The 23,550-nt window shown below is 42.3% G+C and overlaps 2 protein-coding genes and 1 pseudogene across 3 annotated transcripts; 1 reads left to right on the top strand and 2 right to left on the bottom strand.

Annotated features, from left to right (window-relative positions):
* Window positions 1–2,455: 2,455 nt before the first annotated feature.
* LOC308399815 (serine/threonine-protein kinase pim-2-like) lies at window positions 2,456–4,811 on the bottom strand (the record flags this gene model as incomplete). Its single annotated transcript, XM_080887243.1, has 8 exons — window positions 2,456–2,547; window positions 2,637–2,807; window positions 2,894–3,074; window positions 3,164–3,382; window positions 3,467–3,514; window positions 3,653–3,747; window positions 4,122–4,358; window positions 4,751–4,811. The coding sequence occupies 8 exons, from the start codon at window positions 4,809–4,811 to the stop codon at window positions 2,456–2,458; spliced, it is 1,104 nt and encodes a 367-aa protein (XP_080743369.1).
* Window positions 4,812–9,267: 4,456 nt separating this feature from the next.
* LOC308399814 lies at window positions 9,268–13,845 on the top strand (annotated as a pseudogene). Its single transcript has 9 exons — window positions 9,268–9,785; window positions 10,309–10,396; window positions 10,498–10,668; window positions 11,021–11,059; window positions 11,196–11,382; window positions 11,503–11,732; window positions 12,395–12,502; window positions 12,729–12,895; window positions 13,578–13,845. The product of its transcript is annotated as an uncharacterized misc_RNA (transcript).
* A 4,999-nt stretch (window positions 13,846–18,844) lies between these two features.
* Window positions 18,845–21,200, bottom strand: LOC308399813 (serine/threonine-protein kinase pim-2-like; the record flags this gene model as incomplete). Its single annotated transcript, XM_080887242.1, has 8 exons — window positions 18,845–18,936; window positions 19,026–19,196; window positions 19,283–19,463; window positions 19,553–19,771; window positions 19,856–19,903; window positions 20,042–20,136; window positions 20,511–20,747; window positions 21,140–21,200. The coding sequence occupies 8 exons, from the start codon at window positions 21,198–21,200 to the stop codon at window positions 18,845–18,847; spliced, it is 1,104 nt and encodes a 367-aa protein (XP_080743368.1).
* Window positions 21,201–23,550: the final 2,350 nt, after the last annotated feature.

Below are 23,550 nucleotides of genomic sequence, written 5' to 3'. Positions count from 1 at the left end.
ATGTTTTATACTGCTTTGAAGTCTGGGACAGCATCATAAGAGGCATAACTGATCTCACCGTAGTCCCATGAAGACTCAAGATGAGTGTTTTCACGACTGCCATCTTGGTGTTTTGAAATCAGGCATGATGAATGAAGGGAAGAACTGTCTGTTAAGGTTCTCAGTCGTTCAGGTCATCGTAGTCTAAGGAGCTTGGAAAGAAAAGCATCTGGACTTCTTTAAGCTTCTTGAAGAGCGTTTCACCTCTCATTCAAGAAGCTTCTTCAGTTCTCTGAAGAAATTCTGAACTGAAGAAGCTTCTCAGATGAGAGGTGAAACATCTTCAAGAAACTTAAAGAAGTCCAGATGCTTTTCTTTCCACGCTCCTTAGACTGTAGTTAAACTTCACACACTGGACTTGTCAGTCACACATCCTTCGCCAGTAGGCATTCCCAGAATGATCTTTCCCCTTCTGACGCTTAGAATGACCAAATATGTGCAAAATGGACAATTCAACATGCCACCATGTCAGTCTTTTATTAAATATGACATGAAACAAATGACTGAGCCATTAAATTTGTCACAAAGGTGTTCACCTAATTCCAGGCAAATGGAATAGACTTCTATGGGACCATAAGTCTTTTTGCACTTTGACATTTGTTTTACTTTTCAGATCTGTAACCTATAACTTTTATACTGTATGTGTTTTGATCATAGGAGTCTACAGGGACTTACTTACTTTTAGCACGTTTAGCAGTTGATGTTGGCTTCTTTTTTCAGTACTGGAGCTTCCTGCTCATTGAAGACTTTTCTAAAAGGAAATGCTTAATCCAAAATGGCGTTTTAAGGGCTTGGATTAATGTCAATTTCAGCAAATATTCTTTCTTATGTTAAAAGAACATGGATCTCTGTCAGTGATAACTTCTGACTTTATAACTCAAATTTTAAGAGAGAGAGCTAAGCTCTCATCTGTGTGGGTGTCACGGTTCGCTTGAGGACTCACATGCAGGACTCAGAGGCACAGTCAGTATTTATTACAGTTCCACCAGGTGTATATACAAACAGTGCAGGGGATAGTGCTATATACAAAGCGGTGACAGGGAAAAGGCTCCGGGGAAATCCAGGTAGGGAAAAGACACTTGCTCCTCTTCTGACTCTCTCTCCAAACACTCACACAAAAAGGGAATCCGCTCGGGGAATGCAGAGTCGGGTCCAGGGGATCTATGTACAGAAGGAAACACACGTTAGAGGTTTTGCACAGGGAAGCAAATGAGAACTTGCTGAGAGCCGGGCTGCACTGACGCGAGTCACACACAACGATCCAGCGATGAGTAGAAGCCACTCCCTGGCTTAAATGCTGGCTGCACTGATGAGGCCCAGGTGTTTCCTCCTCAGAGGGGCGTGGGCCGAGGGCGTGAACCCACCATGAGTATATCTGTATCTATATAGATATATATGTGTATTCGTAACCTTTTTTCATCATCTAGTTTCCTGTGCCAGATCTTCTACTGATCCACTGAGGCAGACATGTAAAAAAACATGAACTAAAGCATATTTCTGTATATAAACAGGACCTTAAATCTTTATCAACAGCTACTTTAGAGGAAATTCTTCAATAAACTGCAACCAAAGGCTCAACTCAGAGGACAAAACCCAACCTGTTATAAATAGTGTGACAGCAAACTTTCTCTTGTGTAAAGTTACAAATAGGAGTAATTATCCACAGGAGCTTTTATACATAATGAAGTTATAATTCGTCCTGTAGAAATTGTACATTTAAGCTATATAGTTCCCTCTGTGATAACTCTGCTATGAATGCCTCTTATTAACTTTTATGCTTTTACAACCCACTATGAGCAAACACTCAGCAACAGTGGGAAGGAAAAACTCCCTTCTTGAAGGAAAAAACCTCTGGTAGAACCAGGAAATCTGTCTAAACTAGTTGGGGGTTAGAGCAACAGATGCAAGTCTTCAGATCATTTGCAGTGTGACTGTCTTTGTGCACACTTTAACCTGATTCAGTTTTCTTATTTGTCAAAATGCACCATGGGTAAAAAAAAACAAAACAAAATAGTAATGAAGGAGAATCTTCAGCAAAGATGAATTAAACAAGTTTTATTTTGATCAAATTTTACTTTAAGTAAAACACATCTTTATTTGATGACTTTAATGTCATCAAATAAAGACAGTTTTGATGGAGCTCCTGACCCAGCCCAAGCTCTCTATGAAGACGAGGAAAAACTCCCCAGGGGGCCAGATCGATGGGAAGAAACCTCGGGAAAGCCCATTCAAAGAGAGATCCCCTTTCCTGGGATGGCTGGGGGGGTTACAGGAACTCCGAAAAAGCTAAATTTTTATTTATTTATTTTTTAAGATTGACCCACTCTATCTATTCCTGTCCAACAGAAAAAAGAAAGGAAGTTACTACAATGTATCACACTTACATGATAAGGTGTGAATTGTGTGTTTGTGTGTGTTATCTTAGCCAGGGGTGAAGCTGGAGCTCCTCCAGTGTTGGGCGCTTCTCCGGGACTATAGCTAAACATGCGTCCAAGAAATTCCGGCATTCTTGAAAGAAAGAAAAGATCAAAAAGATGAAGATGATAGTTCTAGTGATCCAAGGCATCAGTGAATGTGGAAGTGTGAAGTTTTCTTACCTGTGGACAGACGCTTTTTGATGCTCAGTTGCTTTGTGAGGAACCTCGCGGTACTAAAGTATCGTGCATGAAGCGCTTCATACAACACCACTCCCATTTGCCACACCGTGGTGGGTCCACACCTGTAGCAGCTCCTAATGTACCACTCGGGAGGGATGTGAAGAGGAGTGCCTAACAAACAGACACAATTGCAATTTCTTCTAAAACAAAAGACACAAATTGTTACATCTGTGAAAAGCAGGAGCAGAATATGTTACCATAGAAGATGCGATACAGAGATCGCTGTTTAACAAAGCAGCTCAGTCCAAAGTCAATGATGCGAACTCGAGGCACATCTGAGCCGGTCTCAATCAGAATGTTTTGTCCCTTGATGTCCCGATGAAAGATGTGTTTCTCCTCAAGTTCCTTTACAGCATCAACTAGTTGCTTCAGAATGACCTGGAAAAGATGAAAAACACAATAATGAGTTAATGCTTTTCTGCCTTGATTGAATGCTGTACAGTCTAAGGCTCTCCCAGTCAACCTACCTTGGCCTTGTCCTCTGGTAAAGCTCTTCCATTTTCTGCTTTGTATTTTTGCAGGTCCACAGCAGGGACAGGTCTCTCCAGCACCAGGATCAGCTCTTTGCCAAAGTCGAACCACTCCAGCAAGGACACAGGTGCTGATATTCCCACTGACCCTTCTGCTTCACCTGCAAGTTTAAGCATAATGGCCACTTCCACCGAGAGCATCTTCCCATTTTCATCCTGAAATATTACAACAAAGTGGATGATGAGGAACGCCGCATTCAATCCAGTAATGTAAAACTAATTCAAGTGTTGGACGCTTACCGCCACTTTGCAGTAGACTTTATTTTTGGGAATGTGTTTGATGGCAACCTAGAAGACACAGAGCATTGGTGAGCATTTCCTCAGTATGACATAATGAAAGGTGGAAACACAGCAGACGTCTCAGTTTACGATATTATCCATTATCTGCGTTACTGCCTGTCTTACTACCATCATCTGAACACTTACTGGAAAACGATCTTCTATCCGGTAGCCAGAAAACACTGCTCCGCAGCCTCCTTCTCCGAGCTGGTGCTCCTCCACATATCTGGCTTGGAATTCACCTGAACAGACAAAACAGCAAATCTTGTTTTATTACAGCTGTGACACAAATTACTCTCCTCTGTAGCCTAAATGTTCCTTCTGCCCTTCCCCTGAATATAAAACCCAAGCTGCTTGCTACTTACGTTTTTGGTCTGCCACTGATTTTTTGCCCTGGTCCACATTCCTTTTTTTTTTCTTGGGTGACTCTCTGTTGTCTCCCGTGGCCTTTCTTTTGCCATTTTTTGTGCACTCCTGTTTGTTGTTCAAGTCTGGAGATGTGGAAAACACCAAAAGCACATCAGCTCACTGGATGATAGACACAAACACTAAACACCAATATCTTAAACCTAGCAACCACACTTAATCTACCCCCTTATTCAACTAATTAGCCTACCTTTACCAGAGTCCAACGAGGAGGATGCTTGCTCCTTGTCACCGCTCGTATGGTCGAGAAGTTTAGCCTTCTTTGCTTTCTTTGTTGTGCCCTCTTCATCTTGCACAACCTTGCGCTTCACTCCTTTGACCACATCTGAGCTGGTGGAAGGACCAGCCTGCTCAGCGACCCTCCTCCTTTTTATTGGGGTCTTCTTTTCAGGACTGGCCTTTCTTTTAGCAGTCCTGCTCTTACAATCTATAAACGACGACAACAACACAGTGGTGAAAAAGAGTCCCCGACATCAGGACTGGAAGAAGTTTGATGGCAAAGAATTTGAAATTGCTTTTGCTTAAATGATCACAAGTTTATTCTTGGGATTAAAAAAACTGACCAGTGCGAATTGATACTAGGTTTACTAAGTCTTAGATCTTGATGACACTTGTTGGTCTGTTTTTACTGTTGAGTCCAAGAATAAACTTATTACATTATTTTACCAAAAGACCGGTAACCTTCCTTTGATTAGACATCTTGTATTAAAGCTATTTTCAATCAAACATATGATTCAATTGCTTCAAAAATGATTCACACAGTGTCAACATTTCTAGGATTTGGATTTTACCAGGTTCTTATTTTATTATTTTACTTACCTTGATCTCCTGAATCTTTCTTATCGGCCGGAGTGGTAATTTTTCTTGTTTCCTTTTTCATTGTAATTTCGGAGACCCTTTAAAATCGAAAATGTAAACCGTAATGAGTTAATATTGAGTTAATACTTCTTCAAATGTGCACCTTTCAAATGCTTGACTTTTCTAACTGAATTCTGTAAGTGAGCTTTATAAGTAAACTCTGGAAACTACGGCAACACAACATAGAATCTTGCCTTTCAGTGACTTCACTGACTGCCAGTAGTTCAAAGTAGTTTACAGAAAAACACTCTGGCAGACAAAGCCATAATATTTCATATAATTCAATCATTTCATATCAATTAAACAGTTTCTTTCATTATCTTTCATCATTTGTATAAAGACCTCATCTATGGATGACAGTATGAAGATTTGTGGTTGACCACACACTAATAAACACAGTGTCAGCTACATTGTCATCTGATTTAAAGTATTTATTATGTACATTTAACTGTCATGGTACTGAGTCTGTGACCCAGTGTTTTGTGTTTGTTCATTTATATTCATTGATTATTCTTATGTATGTTTTTGGTTCTCTTTATTGTTTTCTTCTTGTGTTATATTCTTAGGCTTTAGGTTTCTGTTACTTTGCCTTGCCCCTGTGTCCCACGTGGCCCATTGTTTTCCTCTGTTTGCTGTTGGGTTGTCTGTGTATCATCCATGACAATTAAATTAAATAGCAAATGCAACTACAATTTCAATGAGATTCATTCCTGGCATTCTACTGCGGTGGCTGAAAGTAGACACCAAGCATTATCACTGTAACTGATGTAAATATTGGACTTGGAGGGGATTCATCTGATAGACTGATGCAAACATTACTGTAGCGACTTCCACAGTCGCTAGAGGCCAGGGATGGAGCCTGCCTATTTGCCTGACACGCTGTCAACTTTACGCAATAATGCAAGAGGTGGAATTGTTTGCTTGTTTATTAAAGTGCTTTGAGAGTTTACAGAGTAATGTCATCAGCTCCTGATTCAGACTCTTAAAACATCACAGGCTCTAATGTAACAAAGCGAAACATGTTGTGCAGCGCAGCGGTCAACAAAAACTACGGCTACCCAGCCCTCCTCTCTGTCAAAAATACGGAGTGGAAACTACAGATATTTGTTTAAAAATGTAGGGAGTAAAAATTAAGTACAGCAAGGAAGTTTTTTTTTACTTTTTTACTTCCTACCTGTGGAGCCAATTAAGCTAAATTTAAGAAGCGCATGTCTGTGTATACTTAAAAGCTCTTATGGTTATTTTCACTTTGTAGACAAATTAAAGCACAGAAAAGAAAAACACGATACATTAGAGCATGACATAATTTGACCTGAGGTGGCGCTGCACCGTGAGAGAGCCTGAACGTCAACCGGAAGAAGACGAGAATAAACTCCGTATAAACAACATGGCGTCTCCCTGTGAGGTTTTTTGTTTTGTTTTGTTTTTTTAAATGAACTTTATTTAGAACAATAACAATGACAATCTCAAAGAGACAAGCGACATATTAAATCAATCAGAACAGAATCACATCTCCTGTACACCACAATGAAATCGACAATAACTGAAAGTAAACATACACACACACACACACACACACACACACACACACACACACACACACACACACACACACACACATATACACATACACATACATATATATACATACAGTGAGGCAAAAAAGTATTTAGTCAGCCACCGATTGTGCAAGTTCCCCCACCTAAAATGATGACAGAGGTCAGTAATTTGCACCAGAGGTACACTTCAACTGTGAGAGACAGAATGTGAAAAAAAAATCCATGAATCCACATGGTAGGATTTGTAAAGAATTTATTCGTAAATCAGGGTGGAAAATAAGTATTTGGTCAATAACAAAAATACAACTCAATACTTTGTAACATAACCTTTGTTGGCAATAACAGAGGTCAAACGTTTACTATAGGTCTTTACCAGGTTTGCACACACAGTAGCTGGTATTTTGGCCCATTCCTCCATGCAGATCTTCTCGAGAGCAGTGATGTTTTGGGGCTGTCGCCGAGCAACACGGACTTTCAACTCCCGCCACAGATTTTCTATGGGGTTGAGGTCTGGAGACTGGCTAGGCCACTCCAGGACTTTCAAATGCTTCTTACGGAGCCACTCCTTTGTTGCCCGGGCGGTGTGTTTTGGATCATTGTCATGTTGGAAGACCCAGCCTCGTTTCATCTTCAAAGTTCTCACTGATGGAAGGAGGTTTTGGCTCAAAATCTCACGATACATGGCCCCATTCATTCTGTCCTTAACACGGATCAGTCGTCCTGTCCCCTTGGCAGAAAAACAGCCCCATAGCATGATGTTTCCACCCCCATGCTTCACAGTAGGTATGGTGTTCTTGGGATGCAACTCAGTATTCTTCTTCCTCCAAACACGACGAGTTGAGTTTATACCAAAAAGTTCTACTTTGGTTTCATCTGACCACATGACATTCTCCCAATCCTCTGCTGTATCATCCATGTGCTCTCTGGCAAACTTCAGACGGGCCTGGACATGCACTGGCTTCAGCAGCGGAACACGTCTGGCACTGCGGGATTTGATTCCCTGCCGTTGTAGTGTGTTGCTGATGGTGACCTTTGTTACTTTGGTCCCAGCTCTCTGCAGGTCATTCACCAGGTCCCCCCGTGTGGTTCTGGGATCTTTGCTCACCGTTCTCATGATCATTTTGACCCCACGGGATGAGATCTTGCGTGGAGCCCCAGATCGAGGGAGATTATCAGTGGTCTTGTATGTCTTCCATTTTCTGATGATTGATCCCACAGTTGATTTTTTTCACACCAAGCTGCTTGCCTATTGTAGATTCACTCTTCCCAGTCTGGTGCAGGTCTACAATACTTTTCCTGGTGTCCTTCGAAAGCTCTTTGGTCTTGGCCATGGCGGAGTTTGGAGTCTGACTGTTTGAGGCTGTGGACAGGTGTCTTTTATACAGATGATGAGTTCAAACAGGTGCCATTCATACAGGTAACGAGTGGGGGACAGAAAAGCTTCTTACAGAAGACGTTACAGGTCTGTGAGAGCGAGAGATTTTCCTTGTTTGAGGTGACCAAATACTTATTTTCCACCCTAATTTACGAATAAATTCTTTACAAATCCTACCATGTGAATTCATGGATTTTTTTTTCACATTCTGTCTCTCACAGTTGAAGTGTACCTCTGGTGCAAATTACTGACCTCTGTCATCATTTTAAGTGGGGGAACTTGCACAATCGGTGGCTGACTAAATACTTTTTTGCCCCACTGTATATATGCATATACACATGCATACATACACATCCATATTCACACATCTACATAATAATAATATAAAAAGATGAATAACCAATACAAAAATAAATAACAATAAAAAAAAGAATGAAAAACAAGGAACAGAAATAAAGAAGACAGGGGGGATCATAAAATCTCTAAAAGTGAGGTTCCATAAACAAGACACATAACTTAAATAAGGGGCTAAGAAAAATCAAACTCTTCTAAAAATCTATGCAATTTGATTGCTTGGGGCTTATTTATTAGCTTAAGAGATTTATGGAACAGGGAGAATTTTGTCCTACCTGGATATAAGGTGTTAACCAAATACCTCCTCAAAAATGGATTATTGCATTTTCCATTAACCAAGTCAAGACCATCTAGTTTAACTTTATGTAAATTTGTAGTCTGTATATTTGAAAAATTGTTCTTTATTGTATTTACAAGGACTGTTGGGATATTCTGTGAAACCTTTTTATAGAGCTCGAACGAGCAACTCATGTCATATTTCTCATTAAGCCTGTTTAATTCAAGTATATCTCCATTTTCATCCATTATATGTGTCACAGACCAAATTTGTTTTGTCATCCATTCGTCCACAAACATAGATTTCCCCCGATTCAATATCACCCTATTATTCCACAATGGAACATTGTGGGGACTAAAGTTATGTTTAAACATTAATTTACAATTTAACAAAACTTGTTGATGAAATTTGGAAAGTTTTATGGGTAGTTTAGAAATGTCAAAATCACATACTAAAAGGATCCCCCCAACTTTGTTGAAAATAAGAGATGGCATCAAGAACCACATCTCATTATCATTTTTCAAGAAAGATCGTAGCCAATTAATCTTTAAAATGCCATTCATTATTTCAAAATCGATTGCTTTTAAACCCCCCTCTTCATAATCTTTTATCAAGTCCCTGTTACTAATATAATGATGTTTATTTTTCCATATGAAATTAAAATTCGCCTTATTTATGTCTTTTATAATTCTTGGTGGGATGGCTAGGGAATAAGCTGGATAGATCAAACTGGACAAAGATTCAACCTTGGTCAACATTATCCTGCCGAACAACGTTAAATCTCTCTGTAGTCAATGGTTTAGAGGTTTTTTTTGCATTTGTCAATTGTATTCTGAATATTCTTTTCGTCTCCCTGTGAGGTGTCATGCCGAGCAGATGTCAGAGTTGAGTTCAAGCAAAGTTGCCTCTTTCGGTGATTACAGTTTGTCCGGGCGGGCTGTGCGTCTTATTTCATCCGCAGACACGTCGTTGGATGAGGAACAGCTCATGTTGGCATCAGTGGCAGTCAGGATGGCAGCATCTTCCAGAGGGAAGGTCAGGTCGCTGGTCTCTCTGAGCAGGACGCTGTCCACCAACAAGCCCGGTTCCACGGCTGGAGATTACCCTTCTCCGGCTGAAGTTCCCGCTTCTCCCCCGAACAGCGAGCCAGCCGCGGCGCCTCAGCGGAGACCCAAAATAGACCCCAGCGGCTGCTCCGTGCTCCTCTTCCCCGGTCAGGGCAGCCAGTTTGTGGGCATGGGCAGAGGACTTTTAAAATACCCCAACGTTAAAGAAATGTTCACCGTAGCCCAGAAGATCCTGGGTTACGACCTGCTGTCTCTGTGTCTGGAGGGCCCCGAGGACGAGCTGCAGAAAACGGTTCACTGTCAGCCGGCGGTGTTTGTCACCTCCCTGGCTGCTGTGGAGAGACTCAACCAAGAAAACCCCAAAGTAAGTGCCAGATAAATGTCTGGAAAAAGGACAATAACTGCAGGTCCTGCCTTCTTAAATGTGGCCAGTTTATCTTTTTTTTTTCATTTTTAAAAAATACTGCTACAGTAATATTAATTTATATTTAAAATGTGCGCACATTATGTATGAGGGTGTGGATGAATGATGCTTGAGTGCCCAGTAGAAGAGCATCTTTCAAATGCAAAGTTTCTCATTTCAACTTTAATTACTGCACCTGATTAAGGCGGTAGAGTAAATAAGGCTTCCAACAGTGGTTATTTCTTATTATCACATCTTGTTTTTATTGTTTTTATCAGTAGATTGTTGTTTCACTCCCACCAAAAACATCACCGTAAATAATCTTCTGATTCTGAATGACCATTTAAAAAAATAAACAAATTGTTCTGAGTTAATTTCAGTTACGGATGTATCAGTGACATAAATGATATATCGGTCATAATCGGGAGGCTGTTACATTTTTATTTTTTTTATTTTTTTTTTACTTGTTTCCTGCTGTACACAGGCCATTGAGATGTGTGTCGCTGCTGCAGGTTTCAGTGTCGGAGAATTTGCTGCTCTTGTCTTTTCTGGGGCGATGAACTTTGCAGAAGGTAGAAAGATTTCTTTTTTGGGGTTTTTTGTGCACTTGTAAAAGGTGTTTTAATCACAACTTTGGTTAATATTCTGTATTTACTCCTTATGCATCTTCTAGCTTTGTATGCAGTGAAGGTGCGAGCGGAGACTATGCAGAAGGCCTCAGAACTGGTTCCCAGTGGGATGCTGTCAGTCACTGGTAGACCTCAGGCTCAGTATAATTATGCCTGTCTGCAGTAGGGCTGCCACGATTAGTCGACTAGTCACGATTACGTCGACTATCAAAATCGTCGACGACTGATTTAATAGTCGAGGCGGCGTTTGAAGCTTTGTAAGATCACAAAAGACGCAGGAATAAGTAGTAGGATTTAAGAGTGTAATAACGGACTGAAACAGAAGATGGCAGCACTGCATATACAAGGATGCCAGCTGCCGTTAAACCCCGAAGAAGAAGAAGAAGCGGTGTCCCAGAATTCATAGCGCGGCCTAGCTCAGTTTCCAACAATGGCGGCAGCTAGTTAGTTTTAATATTACTCTTATTATTCTTTCTGGGTCACAAAATAAACGTTTAACATATTTTCAGGCGAGAATGTAGCTGTGTAAACCTCAAATATCTGCTCAGTTTATCAAGACACCACTAGCTTTTTCCAGATGGCAGGGTTATTGCAGGGCACCAGCAGGTAATGCATTCATATATTCTTGCTGCTTTAATATACCGTGAATCTATTGTGTTCTCTTTTCTGTCTTTTCTCTCAACCATCAAAAAAGTTGTTAGAGCTGCTCTTGTCATTTCTGCTGTCTTCTTTGACTTCTCAGGCTCTGGATTTCCTCCAGGAAAACTCTCGGCGCCTAAAGTTCATGCGGACCAAAACTCTCCCAGTCAGTGGTGCGTTCCATACTGAGCTGATGGCATCGGCTACTGAACCTCTCAGAGAGGTGCTCCGGCAGGTGGAGGTCAGTCAGCCACTTTATCCAAAAGGGATTAACATATTTTCCGAAACATGTATTCAATTACTCTGTAAAGCTACACCAGTCCTCATTTTTAAAAGATAACCCATCCTATTCAGTCTGACTCGGAAAGTTAAATGGAAAGTATACCCAAGATTTTACATCTGGTATTCAGCCATTCAAACTGCCCTCCGTCTTCAGAGTGAGGGAAAGTCTTCCCTTCACCATGAACTCAAACTGAAGAGACGGATCCAGCGGGAAAACAGTCAGCGGGAACGCAGCCGGAGCGCCCGCAGCAGCTGCAGCAGCAGGGGCAGCCAATCTGATGACTCGACTATCCATGAGACAGAGAAGACAGAAAAAGAGAAAGACAAACAGGACTTAGAGATTGAAAACATTATCAAGGTAAGTGAGGGCTATAAGAATCTTTTTTTGTAATATTTATTTAATTACATCATGCACCAAACTATCCATGGTAGTGATTATTTAACTAAGTCATAGTGGCACTGGGCAGCTGCCAGTGCAGTTCATTTTGTCCATTTAAAAAGTACCATGTACACTCACTGGCCACATTTTTGTTAGATACACCTGTTGAGCTGCTCATTAGGTCAAATACCTAATCAGCCTATCACATGGCAGCAGCTCAGTGCATTTAGGCATGTATACATTAATAAGATGACCTGCTGAAGGTCAAATGGGATTTAAATGACTTTGAACATGCATTGTTGTTTGTGTCGGACAGGCTTGTCTGAGTATTTCAGAAACTGTACAACCATCTAACCGGTTTATAGAAAATGGTCTGAAATAGAGGAAATCTCCTGTGAGCAGCACTTCTCTGGGAAAAAAATCACTTGTTGGTGCCAAAGATCAAAAGCGGAATGAGCAGATTACTTACAGCTGTAAGGAAAGCAACATGAACTCAAATACCCACTTACTTCAACCAAGTTATCAAGAAGAGCACCGCTGAAAGCACAATACGTTGAACCTCGAAGCTGATGGCCTAGTGTCACCTGCTGGATAGAGGTGAAAACACAAACCAAACAATGGCTCTTTCATCTGTTTCACAGCATGCTCGGGAACTGGAAACTCGCCGAAGGGAGGCAGAGGAGAGAGAGCGGAGGAAGCAGAGGGAGGTGCAGATGGAACTGGAAAGACAGCTGAAAGAGGCTGAGATGGTAAAAAAAAAGTTTTCCACTTGACACCAATTATGTACAGAGTCTTTTCTCCTTGACTTTGATCTTTGAGAACTGCAGCAAAATGTTGACTGTCATTATAAAATTCACATCTTTAATGATTTGGGAAAAATGGTTATGACAGTCCAGGAAAAGGTGATTCAGGAATAGGTCAGTTTATACCGCTCTGTTGGTGCATCTGTTTATGTAGCTGTGTGTGTGTGCATAGATAAAAGACAGCATGCAGGCTGAGATGCAGGTGAAGGAAAAGGAGGCTGAACAACAGAAGAAGAGGATCAGGGAGCTGGAGCTGACACAGCAGCAGCTGGAAGTTGCCCTTAATATGGAGATCCAGGCTCGGCTGGAGGAGGAGAGGGCCAGACTGGAGCTTGAGCGGTAACAATGGATTTCTAACTCTTATTATGGCCCTTTATTATTTTATTTGTGATGGAGATCTGAGATATCCATGAGAAGTATTAACTGTCATGCGGCGGCTGTGTGAAGGCAAGAGAGGACCCAATTGCACGGCTCTAGACACACGGGAATGAACTCAAAGGCAGGTCTTTATTAACAGGAACATAAGAAGTCATACAAAACTATACTGGGAGAAACTAAAGCTGAGGCGCTGGGAAGACACGGGAAATGCACACAACCTAGAAGGATGACGCAACACAGAACAAAGGGACACTCTGACATAAATACACAGAAGGTAATGAGGGAAGTGGGAACACACGGGGAACACAGCTGAAGACAATTACTCATGACCGAGCAGGGAGGACACGAAACTGAAAATACTGACACCAAGATGTGGACCTTAAACACAACACAGTACACAGAGATGAGCACAGAGAGAGAGGCAGAGAACAAGGATGAATACGAGGGGATGAGGAGAACACAGAACACAACGGACGGGAACACGGTACCAGAACAAACACCACAATAAAAGCATGGACACAGGGGGAATCCAACTACCAAACCAAACAATCCAATGGACATAAGGAACAAAATACAAAACCACAGGAAAACTGAGAACACTGGGTCAAAATGACCCAGGACCATGACAATACCCCCCCTCAAGGGCTGACTCCAGACAGCCCTTGCGGACGGCAACGGCGGCAGAACAGATCCGGAGGCCGGCCGTGTGGAAGGCGGCGGCTACAGAGCGGGACCGGAGGCCGGGCCCCTCGAACCCTCCAGCGGAGACGAGGAAGGGCTGGCTGGGCTCTCCAGAACCCCCAGCGGACAAGGCAGGTGGCAGCGTGGAAGCCGCGGAGTGCTGGATGGGCTCATCCGAGCTTCCAGCCGGAGCTGATGTAGCGCCAGAGGGTATCGGGACCCCTGGCTGAATGTTAAGCTGACCAGAAGACCAAACTGCTACAGGGGACCAAACTGATGGCTGTAGTAATGGTTGTGGTGACAGTGGAGTGGGCGGTGGAGTGGATGACTGAGTTAACGGTGACTGTGCTAATGGTTCAGCTAAGGAGTGCATTAATGACAGGACTACAGGTTGAATGACTGACTGAGCAGCAGCCTGAATGGCTGAGTGTCGTGATGGTTGTGGTGGAAGAGAAGCGGGTGATGGTGTGGATGATGGAGCTACGGGCGACTGAGTGGCAGACTGAACTGATGACTGAAGTGATGGTAGAGGTGAAAATTGAGCTTGTGGTGGGGTAGCTGACTGAGGTGCGGGGGACACAGGAGACAGAGCCAGCGGGGACACAGGAGGCAGAGCTACAGATTGAACTGAGGGAGACTGGGTAGCAAACTGAACTAGTGGTAGTAATGGCGGTTGGGGAGAAGGCTGGACTGTACACTGAGGAGAAGGCTGACTGACTGACTGAGGAGCATCCTGTGCAGCTGAGTGTAATGATGGTTGTGGGAGCGAATGTTGGACAGGTGGTGGTGTCGGGTCCCCTGAGCCTACAATGCGGATGAAAGGTGCAGGCACCTGCTGGACACCAGTCGCTCCCACCTGAGGAGCAGGTACAGGTGCAGAGATCGGCTGGGTCCTGGCGGGCCTCACCTCAGTGGTTGGCACAGATTTCGGCAGGGACTGGGCGGCTGCTGTCCCCACCCGAGGAGCTGATACGGGTGCAGGGACCAGCAGAGCCTCAGTCGACCCGGAAACCGGAACAGGGACCAGCTGGGCGCCAGCCCCCCTCACCTGGGGAACTGAGATAGGTGCAGGGGAGTGCTGGGCCGCAGCTATCCCTAGAACGCAAGGGGCCTGGGAGGCGGGCCTAGAAAGAACAGTCTGCAAGAGATCAATTCCCTGCCCTGAGTGAGCGGATGAGGAACAGCGCTCTGACTTCATAGCGTTAAGTGTGCTAAAGCTGTAGCTTACAGGCACTAATGCACCACCTTCAGTGTTTACAGACTCTAGAGAAATGTGATCAGCTGATGCACCAACAGTCTTAGAGCTTCTTTCTTCGGAGCTAACCATGCTTATACTGACAGAGGAGGGGTTAATAGCCGATGTAAACATAGGTCTGTGCACCGGAGAGGCAGATGAAACAAAGTCTTTTACCTCCGGCTCGCTGGAAGCAGTAAACCTAGGGAAAACAGTGGTGGGTGTAGAGCCCCCTGACTCAAGAACATTCGAATCAGTAAATACGTCAGAATGGACTTTCCCCTGGGGTGATGGCTCAGAAGTAACGAGCTGGGGTCGAGCTATCACAGGAACATTTACAGTCTTGGATTTTACTGCTTTAACATCTAAGGAGGCAGGTTTTAAAGCCCCAGTGGTGAGCTTAACTGCAAAACAATCATTCTCAGCAGACACACAGGTAAAGGGCACAGAAGCAGGTGTCTCTAACTCAGGAAATGCTGACTTCAAGTTTTCAGACCTAGGAAACACTAGCGAAGGATAATCTTTCTCAAATATGAGTCCAAACGTAGGAGAAACGGTCTCTGAGTTGACCCTCCGGGCAGTACAACGGTTCATAAGAAGTTCGGGTTCGGATTCAACATTTACAGATCGTGAGCCTTTAGAGCCTACGGCAAGAGTCACAGAGTTTGCATTCCTGCATTCAGAGTAGTGAGAACTAGCCTCAGAGTGAACAGAAAGAGTGTCTTTGTCACTCACCCCAGCCGGCTGCTCAGTAGTCCCGGAATCCGGCTGAGGAGAGGACCGGCGACGGCGTCTCCTCCTTGATGAGGGAACGGAGGTGACGGGGGAAACCGGTGATGATGCGGGGGTGACGGTCTCCTCTTCATCATCCGACCTCATCGCTGCTAGGAAAGCAGCGGGAGAGCGACGGTCAGAGCTGAGAGGGGATGGAGAAGGGCTCCGCGGCAGCAGCGCCAAAAAACCCTCTCGTTTTAGCAGCCGCTGTTGCGATACCGAGAGCCCCGTCTGCTGCTGCGATGCCGTCGCGGCGAGCTTAGTTCGCTGCTGCTGCGGCGGCTGACTGGCGGAGATCTCCGTCTGCAGTCGCTGTGGTGTGGTGTGGAATCCCGGGAACAGACACTGTCTGCCAGCTCACGAGCTTGTAATGCCTCCTTGGCTCGGCTCAGTTCGTCAATAAAGCCCTCATAGCAGGTGAGCTGGTGAAGGAAAGGGTTTCCCTCGATTATTGCCTTTATGGCGTTAAGTCCGACGGAAATTGTCCGTGAGTCCGAGGCGCGGGTTATTCGTTGCACCAGACTCTGTACACGGAGAATATCTCCCTCACGGGCGGAGCCTGCTGGGTCCATTTCGTGGTTGCGTCGTTCTGTCGTGCGGCGGCTGTGTGAAGGCAAGAGAGGACCCAAATGCACGGCTCTAGACACACGGGAATGAACTCAAAGGCAGGTCTTTATTAACAGGAACATAAGAAGTCATACAAAACTATAAATACACAGAAGGTAATGAGGGAAGTGGGAGTTGTTACAGGATGCAAACATGTTTTATACTGCTTTGAAGTCTGGGACAGCATCATAAGAGGCATAACTGATCTCACCGTAGTCCCATGAAGACTCAAGATGAGTGTTTTCACGACTGCCATCTTGGTGTTTTGAAATCAGGCATGATGAATGAAGGGAAGAACTGTCTGTTAAGGTTCTCAGTCGTTCAGGTCATCGTAGTCTAAGGAGCTTGGAAAGAAAAGCATCTGGACTTCTTTAAGCTTCTTGAAGAGCGTTTCACCTCTCATTCAAGAAGCTTCTTCAGTTCTCTGAAGAAATTCTGAACTGAAGAAGCTTCTCAGATGAGAGGTGAAACATCTTCAAGAAACTTAAAGAAGTCCAGATGCTTTTCTTTCCACGCTCCTTAGACTGTAGTTAAACTTCACACACTGGACTTGTCAGTCACACATCCTTCGCCAGTAGGCATTCCCAGAATGATCTTTCCCCTTCTGACGCTTAGAATGACCAAATATGTGCAAAATGGACAATTCAACATGCCACCATGTCAGTCTTTTATTAAATATGACATGAAACAAATGACTGAGCCATTAAATTTGTCACAAAGGTGTTCACCTAATTCCAGGCAAATGGAATAGACTTCTATGGGACCATAAGTCTTTTTGCACTTTGACATTTGTTTTACTTTTCAGATCTGTAACCTATAACTTTTATACTGTATGTGTTTTGATCATAGGAGTCTACAGGGACTTACTTACTTTTAGCACGTTTAGCAGTTGATGTTGGCTTCTTTTTTCAGTACTGGAGCTTCCTGCTCATTGAAGACTTTTCTAAAAGGAAATGCTTAATCCAAAATGGCGTTTTAAGGGCTTGGATTAATGTCAATTTCAGCAAATATTCTTTCTTATGTTAAAAGAACATGGATCTCTGTCAGTGATAACTTCTGACTTTATAACTCAAATTTTAAGAGAGAGCTTCACTGCTAAGCTCTCATCTGTGTGGGTGTCACGGTTCGCTTGAGGACTCACATGCAGGACTCAGAGGCACAGTCAGTATTTATTACAGTTCCACCAGGTGTATATACAAACAGTGCAGGGGATAGTGCTATATACAAAGCGGTGACAGGGAAAAGGCTCCGGGGAAATCCAGGTAGGGAAAAGACACTTGCTCCTCTTCTGACTCTCTCTCCAAACACTCACACAAAAAGGGAATCCGCTCGGGGAATGCAGAGTCGGGTCCAGGGGATCTATGTACAGAAGGAAACACACGTTAGAGGTTTTGCACAGGGAAGCAAATGAGAACTTGCTGAGAGCCGGGCTGCACTGACGCGAGTCACACACAACGATCCAGCGATGAGTAGAAGCCACTCCCTGGCTTAAATGCTGGCTGCACTGATGAGGCCCAGGTGTTTCCTCCTCAGAGGGGCGTGGGCCGAGGGCGTGAACCCACCATGAGTATATCTGTATCTATATAGATATATATGTGTATTCGTAACCTTTTTTCATCATCTAGTTTCCTGTGCCAGATCTTCTACTGATCCACTGAGGCAGACATGTAAAAAAACATGAACTAAAGCATATTTCTGTATATAAACAGGACCTTAAATCTTTATCAACAGCTACTTTAGAGGAAACTCTTCAATAAACTGCAACCAAAGGCTCAACTCAGAGGACAAAACCCAACCTGTTATAAATAGTGTGACAGCAAACTTTCTCTTGTGTAAAGTTACAAATAGGAGTAATTATCCACAGGAGCTTTTATACATAATGAAGTTATAATTCGTCCTGTAGAAATTGTACATTTAAGCTATATAGTTCCCTCTGTGATAACTCTGCTATGAATGCCTCTTATTAACTTTTATGCTTTTACAACCCACTATGAGCAAACACTCAGCAACAGTGGGAAGGAAAAACTCCCTTCTTGAAGGAAAAAACCTCTGGTAGAACCAGGAAATCTGTCTAAACTAGTTGGGGGTTAGAGCAACAGATGCAAGTCTTCAGATCATTTGCAGTGTGACTGTCTTTGTGCACACTTTAACCTGATTCAGTTTTCTTATTTGTCAAAATGCACCATGGGTAAAAAAAAAACAAAACAAAATAGTAATGAAGGAGAATCTTCAGCAAAGATGAATTAAACAAGTTTTATTTTGATCAAATTTTACTTTAAGTAAAACACATCTTTATTTGATGACTTTAATGTCATCAAATAAAGACAGTTTTGATGGAGCTCCTGACCCAGCCCAAGCTCTCTATGAAGACGAGGAAAAACTCCCCAGGGGGCCAGATCGATGGGAAGAAACCTCGGGAAAGCCCATTCAAAGAGAGATCCCCTTTCCTGGGATGGCTGGGGGGGTTACAGGAACTCCAAAAAAGCTAAATTTTTATTTATTTATTTTTTAAGATTGACCCACTCTATCTATTCCTGTCCAACAGAAAAAAGAAAGGAAGTTACTACAATGTATCACACTTACATGATAAGGTGTGAATTGTGTGTTTGTGTGTGTTATCTTAGCCAGGGGTGAAGCTGGAGCTCCTCCAGTGTTGGGCGCTTCTCCGGGACTATAGCTAAACATGCGTCCAAGAAATTCCGGCATTCTTGAAAGAAAGAAAAGATCAAAAAGATGAAGATGATAGTTCTAGTGATCCAAGGCATCAGTGAATGTGGAAGTGTGAAGTTTTCTTACCTGTGGACAGACGCTTTTTGATGCTCAGTTGCTTTGTGAGGAACCTCGCGGTACTAAAGTATCGTGCATGAAGCGCTTCATACAACACCACTCCCATTTGCCACACCGTGGTGGGTCCACACCTGTAGCAGCTCCTAATGTACCACTCGGGAGGGATGTGAAGAGGAGTGCCTAACAAACAGACACAATTGCAATTTCTTCTAAAACAAAAGACACAAATTGTTACATCTGTGAAAAGCAGGAGCAGAATATGTTACCATAGAAGATGCGATACAGAGATCGCTGTTTAACAAAGCAGCTCAGTCCAAAGTCAATGATGCGAACTCGAGGCACATCTGAGCCGGTCTCAATCAGAATGTTTTGTCCCTTGATGTCCCGATGAAAGATGTGTTTCTCCTCAAGTTCCTTTACAGCATCAACTAGTTGCTTCAGAATGACCTGGAAAAGATGAAAAACACAATAATGAGTGAATGCTTTTCTGCCTTGATTGAATGCTGTACAGTCTAAGGCTCTCCCAGTCAACCTACCTTGGCCTTGTCCTCTGGTAAAGCTCTTCCATTTTCTGCTTTGTATTTTTGCAGGTCCACAGCAGGGACAGGTCTCTCCAGCACCAGGATCAGCTCTTTGCCAAAGTCGAACCACTCCAGCAAGGACACAGGTGCTGATATTCCCACTGACCCTTCTGCTTCACCTGCAAGTTTAAGCATAATGGCCACTTCCACCGAGAGCATCTTCCCATTTTCATCCTGAAATATTACAACAAAGTGGATGATGAGGAACGCCGCATTCAATCCAGTAATGTAAAACTAATTCAAGTGTTGGACGCTTACCGCCACTTTGCAGTAGACTTTATTTTTGGGAATGTGTTTGATGGCAACCTAGAAGACACAGAGCATTGGTGAGCATTTCCTCAGTATGACATAATGAAAGGTGGAAACACAGCAGACGTCTCAGTTTACGATATTATCCATTATCTGCGTTACTGCCTGTCTTACTACCATCATCTGAACACTTACTGGAAAACGATCTTCTATCCGGTAGCCAGAAAACACTGCTCCGCAGCCTCCTTCTCCGAGCTGGTGCTCCTCCACATATCTGGCTTGGAATTCACCTGAACAGACAAAACAGCAAATCTTGTTTTATTACAGCTGTGACACAAATTACTCTCCTCTGTAGCCTAAATGTTCCTTCTGCCCTTCCCCTGAATATAAAACCCAAGCTGCTTGCTACTTACGTTTTTGGTCTGCCACTGATTTTTTGCCCTGGTCCACATTCCTTTTTTTTTTCTTGGGTGACTCTCTGTTGTCTCCCGTGGCCTTTCTTTTGCCATTTTTTGTGCACTCCTGTTTGTTGTTCAAGTCTGGAGATGTGGAAAACACCAAAAGCACATCAGCTCACTGGATGATAGACACAAACACTAAACACCAATATCTTAAACCTAGCAACCACACTTAATCTACCCCCTTATTCAACTAATTAGCCTACCTTTACCAGAGTCCAACGAGGAGGATGCTTGCTCCTTGTCACCGCTCGTATGGTCGAGAAGTTTAGCCTTCTTTGCTTTCTTTGTTGTGCCCTCTTCATCTTGCACAACCTTGCGCTTCACTCCTTTGACCACATCTGAGCTGGTGGAAGGACCAGCCTGCTCAGCGACCCTCCTCCTTTTTATTGGGGTCTTCTTTTCAGGACTGGCCTTTCTTTTAGCAGTCCTGCTCTTACAATCTATAAACGACGACAACAACACAGTGGTGAAAAAGAGTCCCCGACATCAGGACTGGAAGCAGTTTGATGGCAAAGAATTTGAAATTGCTTTTGCTTAAATGATCACAAGTTTATTCTTGGGATTAAAAAAACTGACCAGTGCGAATTGATACTAGGTTTACTAAGTCTTAGATCTTGATGACACTTGTTGGTCTGTTTTTACTGTTGAGTCCAAGAATAAACTTATTACATTATTTTACCAAAAGACCGGTAACCTTCCTTTGATTAGACATCTTGTATTAAAGCTATTTTCAATCAAACATATGATTCAATTGCTTCAAAAATGATTCACACAGTGTCAACATTTCTAGGATTTGGATTTTACCAGGTTCTTATTTTATTATTTTACTTACCTTGATCTCCTGAATCTTTCTTATCGGCCGGAGTGGTAATTTTTCTTGTTTCCTTTTTCATTGTAATTTCGGAGACCCTTTAAAATCGAAAATGTAAACCGTAATGAGTTAATATTGAGTTAATACTTCTTCAAATGTGCACCTTTCAAATGCTTGACTTTTCTAACTGAATTCTGTAAGTGAGCTTTATAAGTAAACTCTGGAAACTACGGCAACACAACATAGAATCTTGCCTTTCAGTGACTTCACTGACTGCCAGTAGTTCAAAGTAGTTTACAGAAAAACACTGGCAGACAAAGCCATAATATTCCATATAATTCAATCATTTCATATCAATTAAACAGTTTCTTTCATTATCTTTCATCATTTGTATAAAGACCTCATCTATGGATGACAGTATGAAGATTTGTGGTTGACCACACACTAATAAACACAGTGTCAGCTACATTGTCATCTGATTTAAAGTATTTATTATGTACATTTAACTGTCATGGTACTGAGTCTGTGACCCAGTGTTTTGTGTTTGTTCATTTATATTCATTGATTATTCTTATGTATGTTTTTGGTTCTCTTTATTGTTTTCTTCTTGTGTTATATTCTTAGGCTTTAGGTTTCTGTTACTTTGCCTTGCCCCTGTGTCCCACGTGGCCCATTGTTTTCCTCTGTTTGCTGTTGGGTTGTCTGTGTATCATCCATGACAATTAAATTAAATAGCAAATGCAACTACAATTTCAATGAGATTCATTCCTGGCATTCTACTGCGGTGGCTGAAAGTAGACACCAAGCATTATCACTGTAACTGATGTAAATATTGGACTTGGAGGGGATTCATCTGATAGACTGATGCAAACATTACTGTAGCGACTTCCACAGTCGCTAGAGGCCAGGGATGGAGCCTGCCTATTTGCCTGACACGCTGTCAACTTTACGCAATAATGCAAGAGGTGGAATTGTTTGCTTGTTTATTAAAGTGCTTTGAGAGTTTACAGAGTAATGTCATCAGCTCCTGATTCAGACTCTTAAAACATCACAGGCTCTAATGTAACAAAGCGAAACATGTTGTGCAGCGCAGCGGTCAACAAAAACTACGGCTACCCAGCCCTCCTCTCTGTCAAAAATACGGAGTGGAAACTACAGATATTTGTTTAAAAATGTAGGGAGTAAAAATTAAGTACAGCAAGGAAGTTTTTTTTTACTTTTTTACTTCCTACCTGTGGAGCCAATTAAGCTAAATTTAAGAAGCGCATGTCTGTGTATACTTAAAAGCTCTTATGGTTATTTTCACTTTGTAGACAAATTAAAGCACAGAAAAGAAAAACACGATACATTAGAGCATGACATAATTTGACCTGAGGTGGCGCTGCACCGTGAGAGAGCCTGAACGTCAACCGGAAGAAGACGAGAATAAACTCCGTATAAACAACATGGCGTCTCCCTGTGAGGTTTTTTGTTTTGTTTTGTTTTTTAAATGAACTTTATTTAGAACAATAACAATGACAATCTCAAAGAGACAAGCGACATATTAAATCAATCAGAACAGAATCACATCTCCTGTACACCACAATGAAATCGACAATAACTGAAAGTAAACATACATACACACACACACACACACACACACACACACACACACACACATACACATACACATACATATATATACATATATATACATATATATGCATATACACATGCATACATACACATCCATATTCACACATCTACATAATAATAATATAAAAAGATGAATAACCAATACAAAAATAAATAACAATAAAAAAAAGAATGAAAAACAAGGAACAGAAATAAAGAAGACAAGGGGGATCATAAAATCTCTAAAAGTGAGGTTCCATAAACAAGACACATAACTTAAATAAGGGGCTAAGAAAAATCAAACTCTTCTAAAAATCTATGCAATTTGATTGCTTGGGGCTTATTTATTAGCTTAAGAGATTTATGGAACAGGGAGAATTTTGTCCTACCTGGATATAAGGTGTTAACCAAATACCTCCTCAAAAATGGATTATTGCATTTTCCATTAACCAAGTCAAGACCATCTAGTTTAACTTTATGTAAATTTGTAGTCTGTATATTTGAAAAATTGTTCTTTATTGTATTTACAAGGACTGTTGGGATATTCTGTGAAACCTTTTTATAGAGCTCGAACGAGCAACTCATGTCATATTTCTCATTAAGCCTGTTTAATTCAAGTATATCTCCATTTTCATCCATTATATGTGTCACAGACCAAATTTGTTTTGTCATCCATTCGTCCACAAACATAGATTTCCCCCGATTCAATATCACCCTATTATTCCACAATGGAACATTGTGGGGACTAAAGTTATGTTTAAACATTAATTTACAATTTAACAAAACTTGTTGATGAAATTTGGAAAGTTTTATGGGTA

Source organism: Rhamphochromis sp. 'chilingali' (assembly GCF_963969265.1).
Source record: "Rhamphochromis sp. 'chilingali' genome assembly, chromosome: 7".
Lineage (NCBI taxonomy): Eukaryota > Metazoa > Chordata > Actinopteri > Cichliformes > Cichlidae > Rhamphochromis > Rhamphochromis sp. 'chilingali'.
This window is presented reverse-complemented; position numbering and strand designations above follow the sequence as displayed.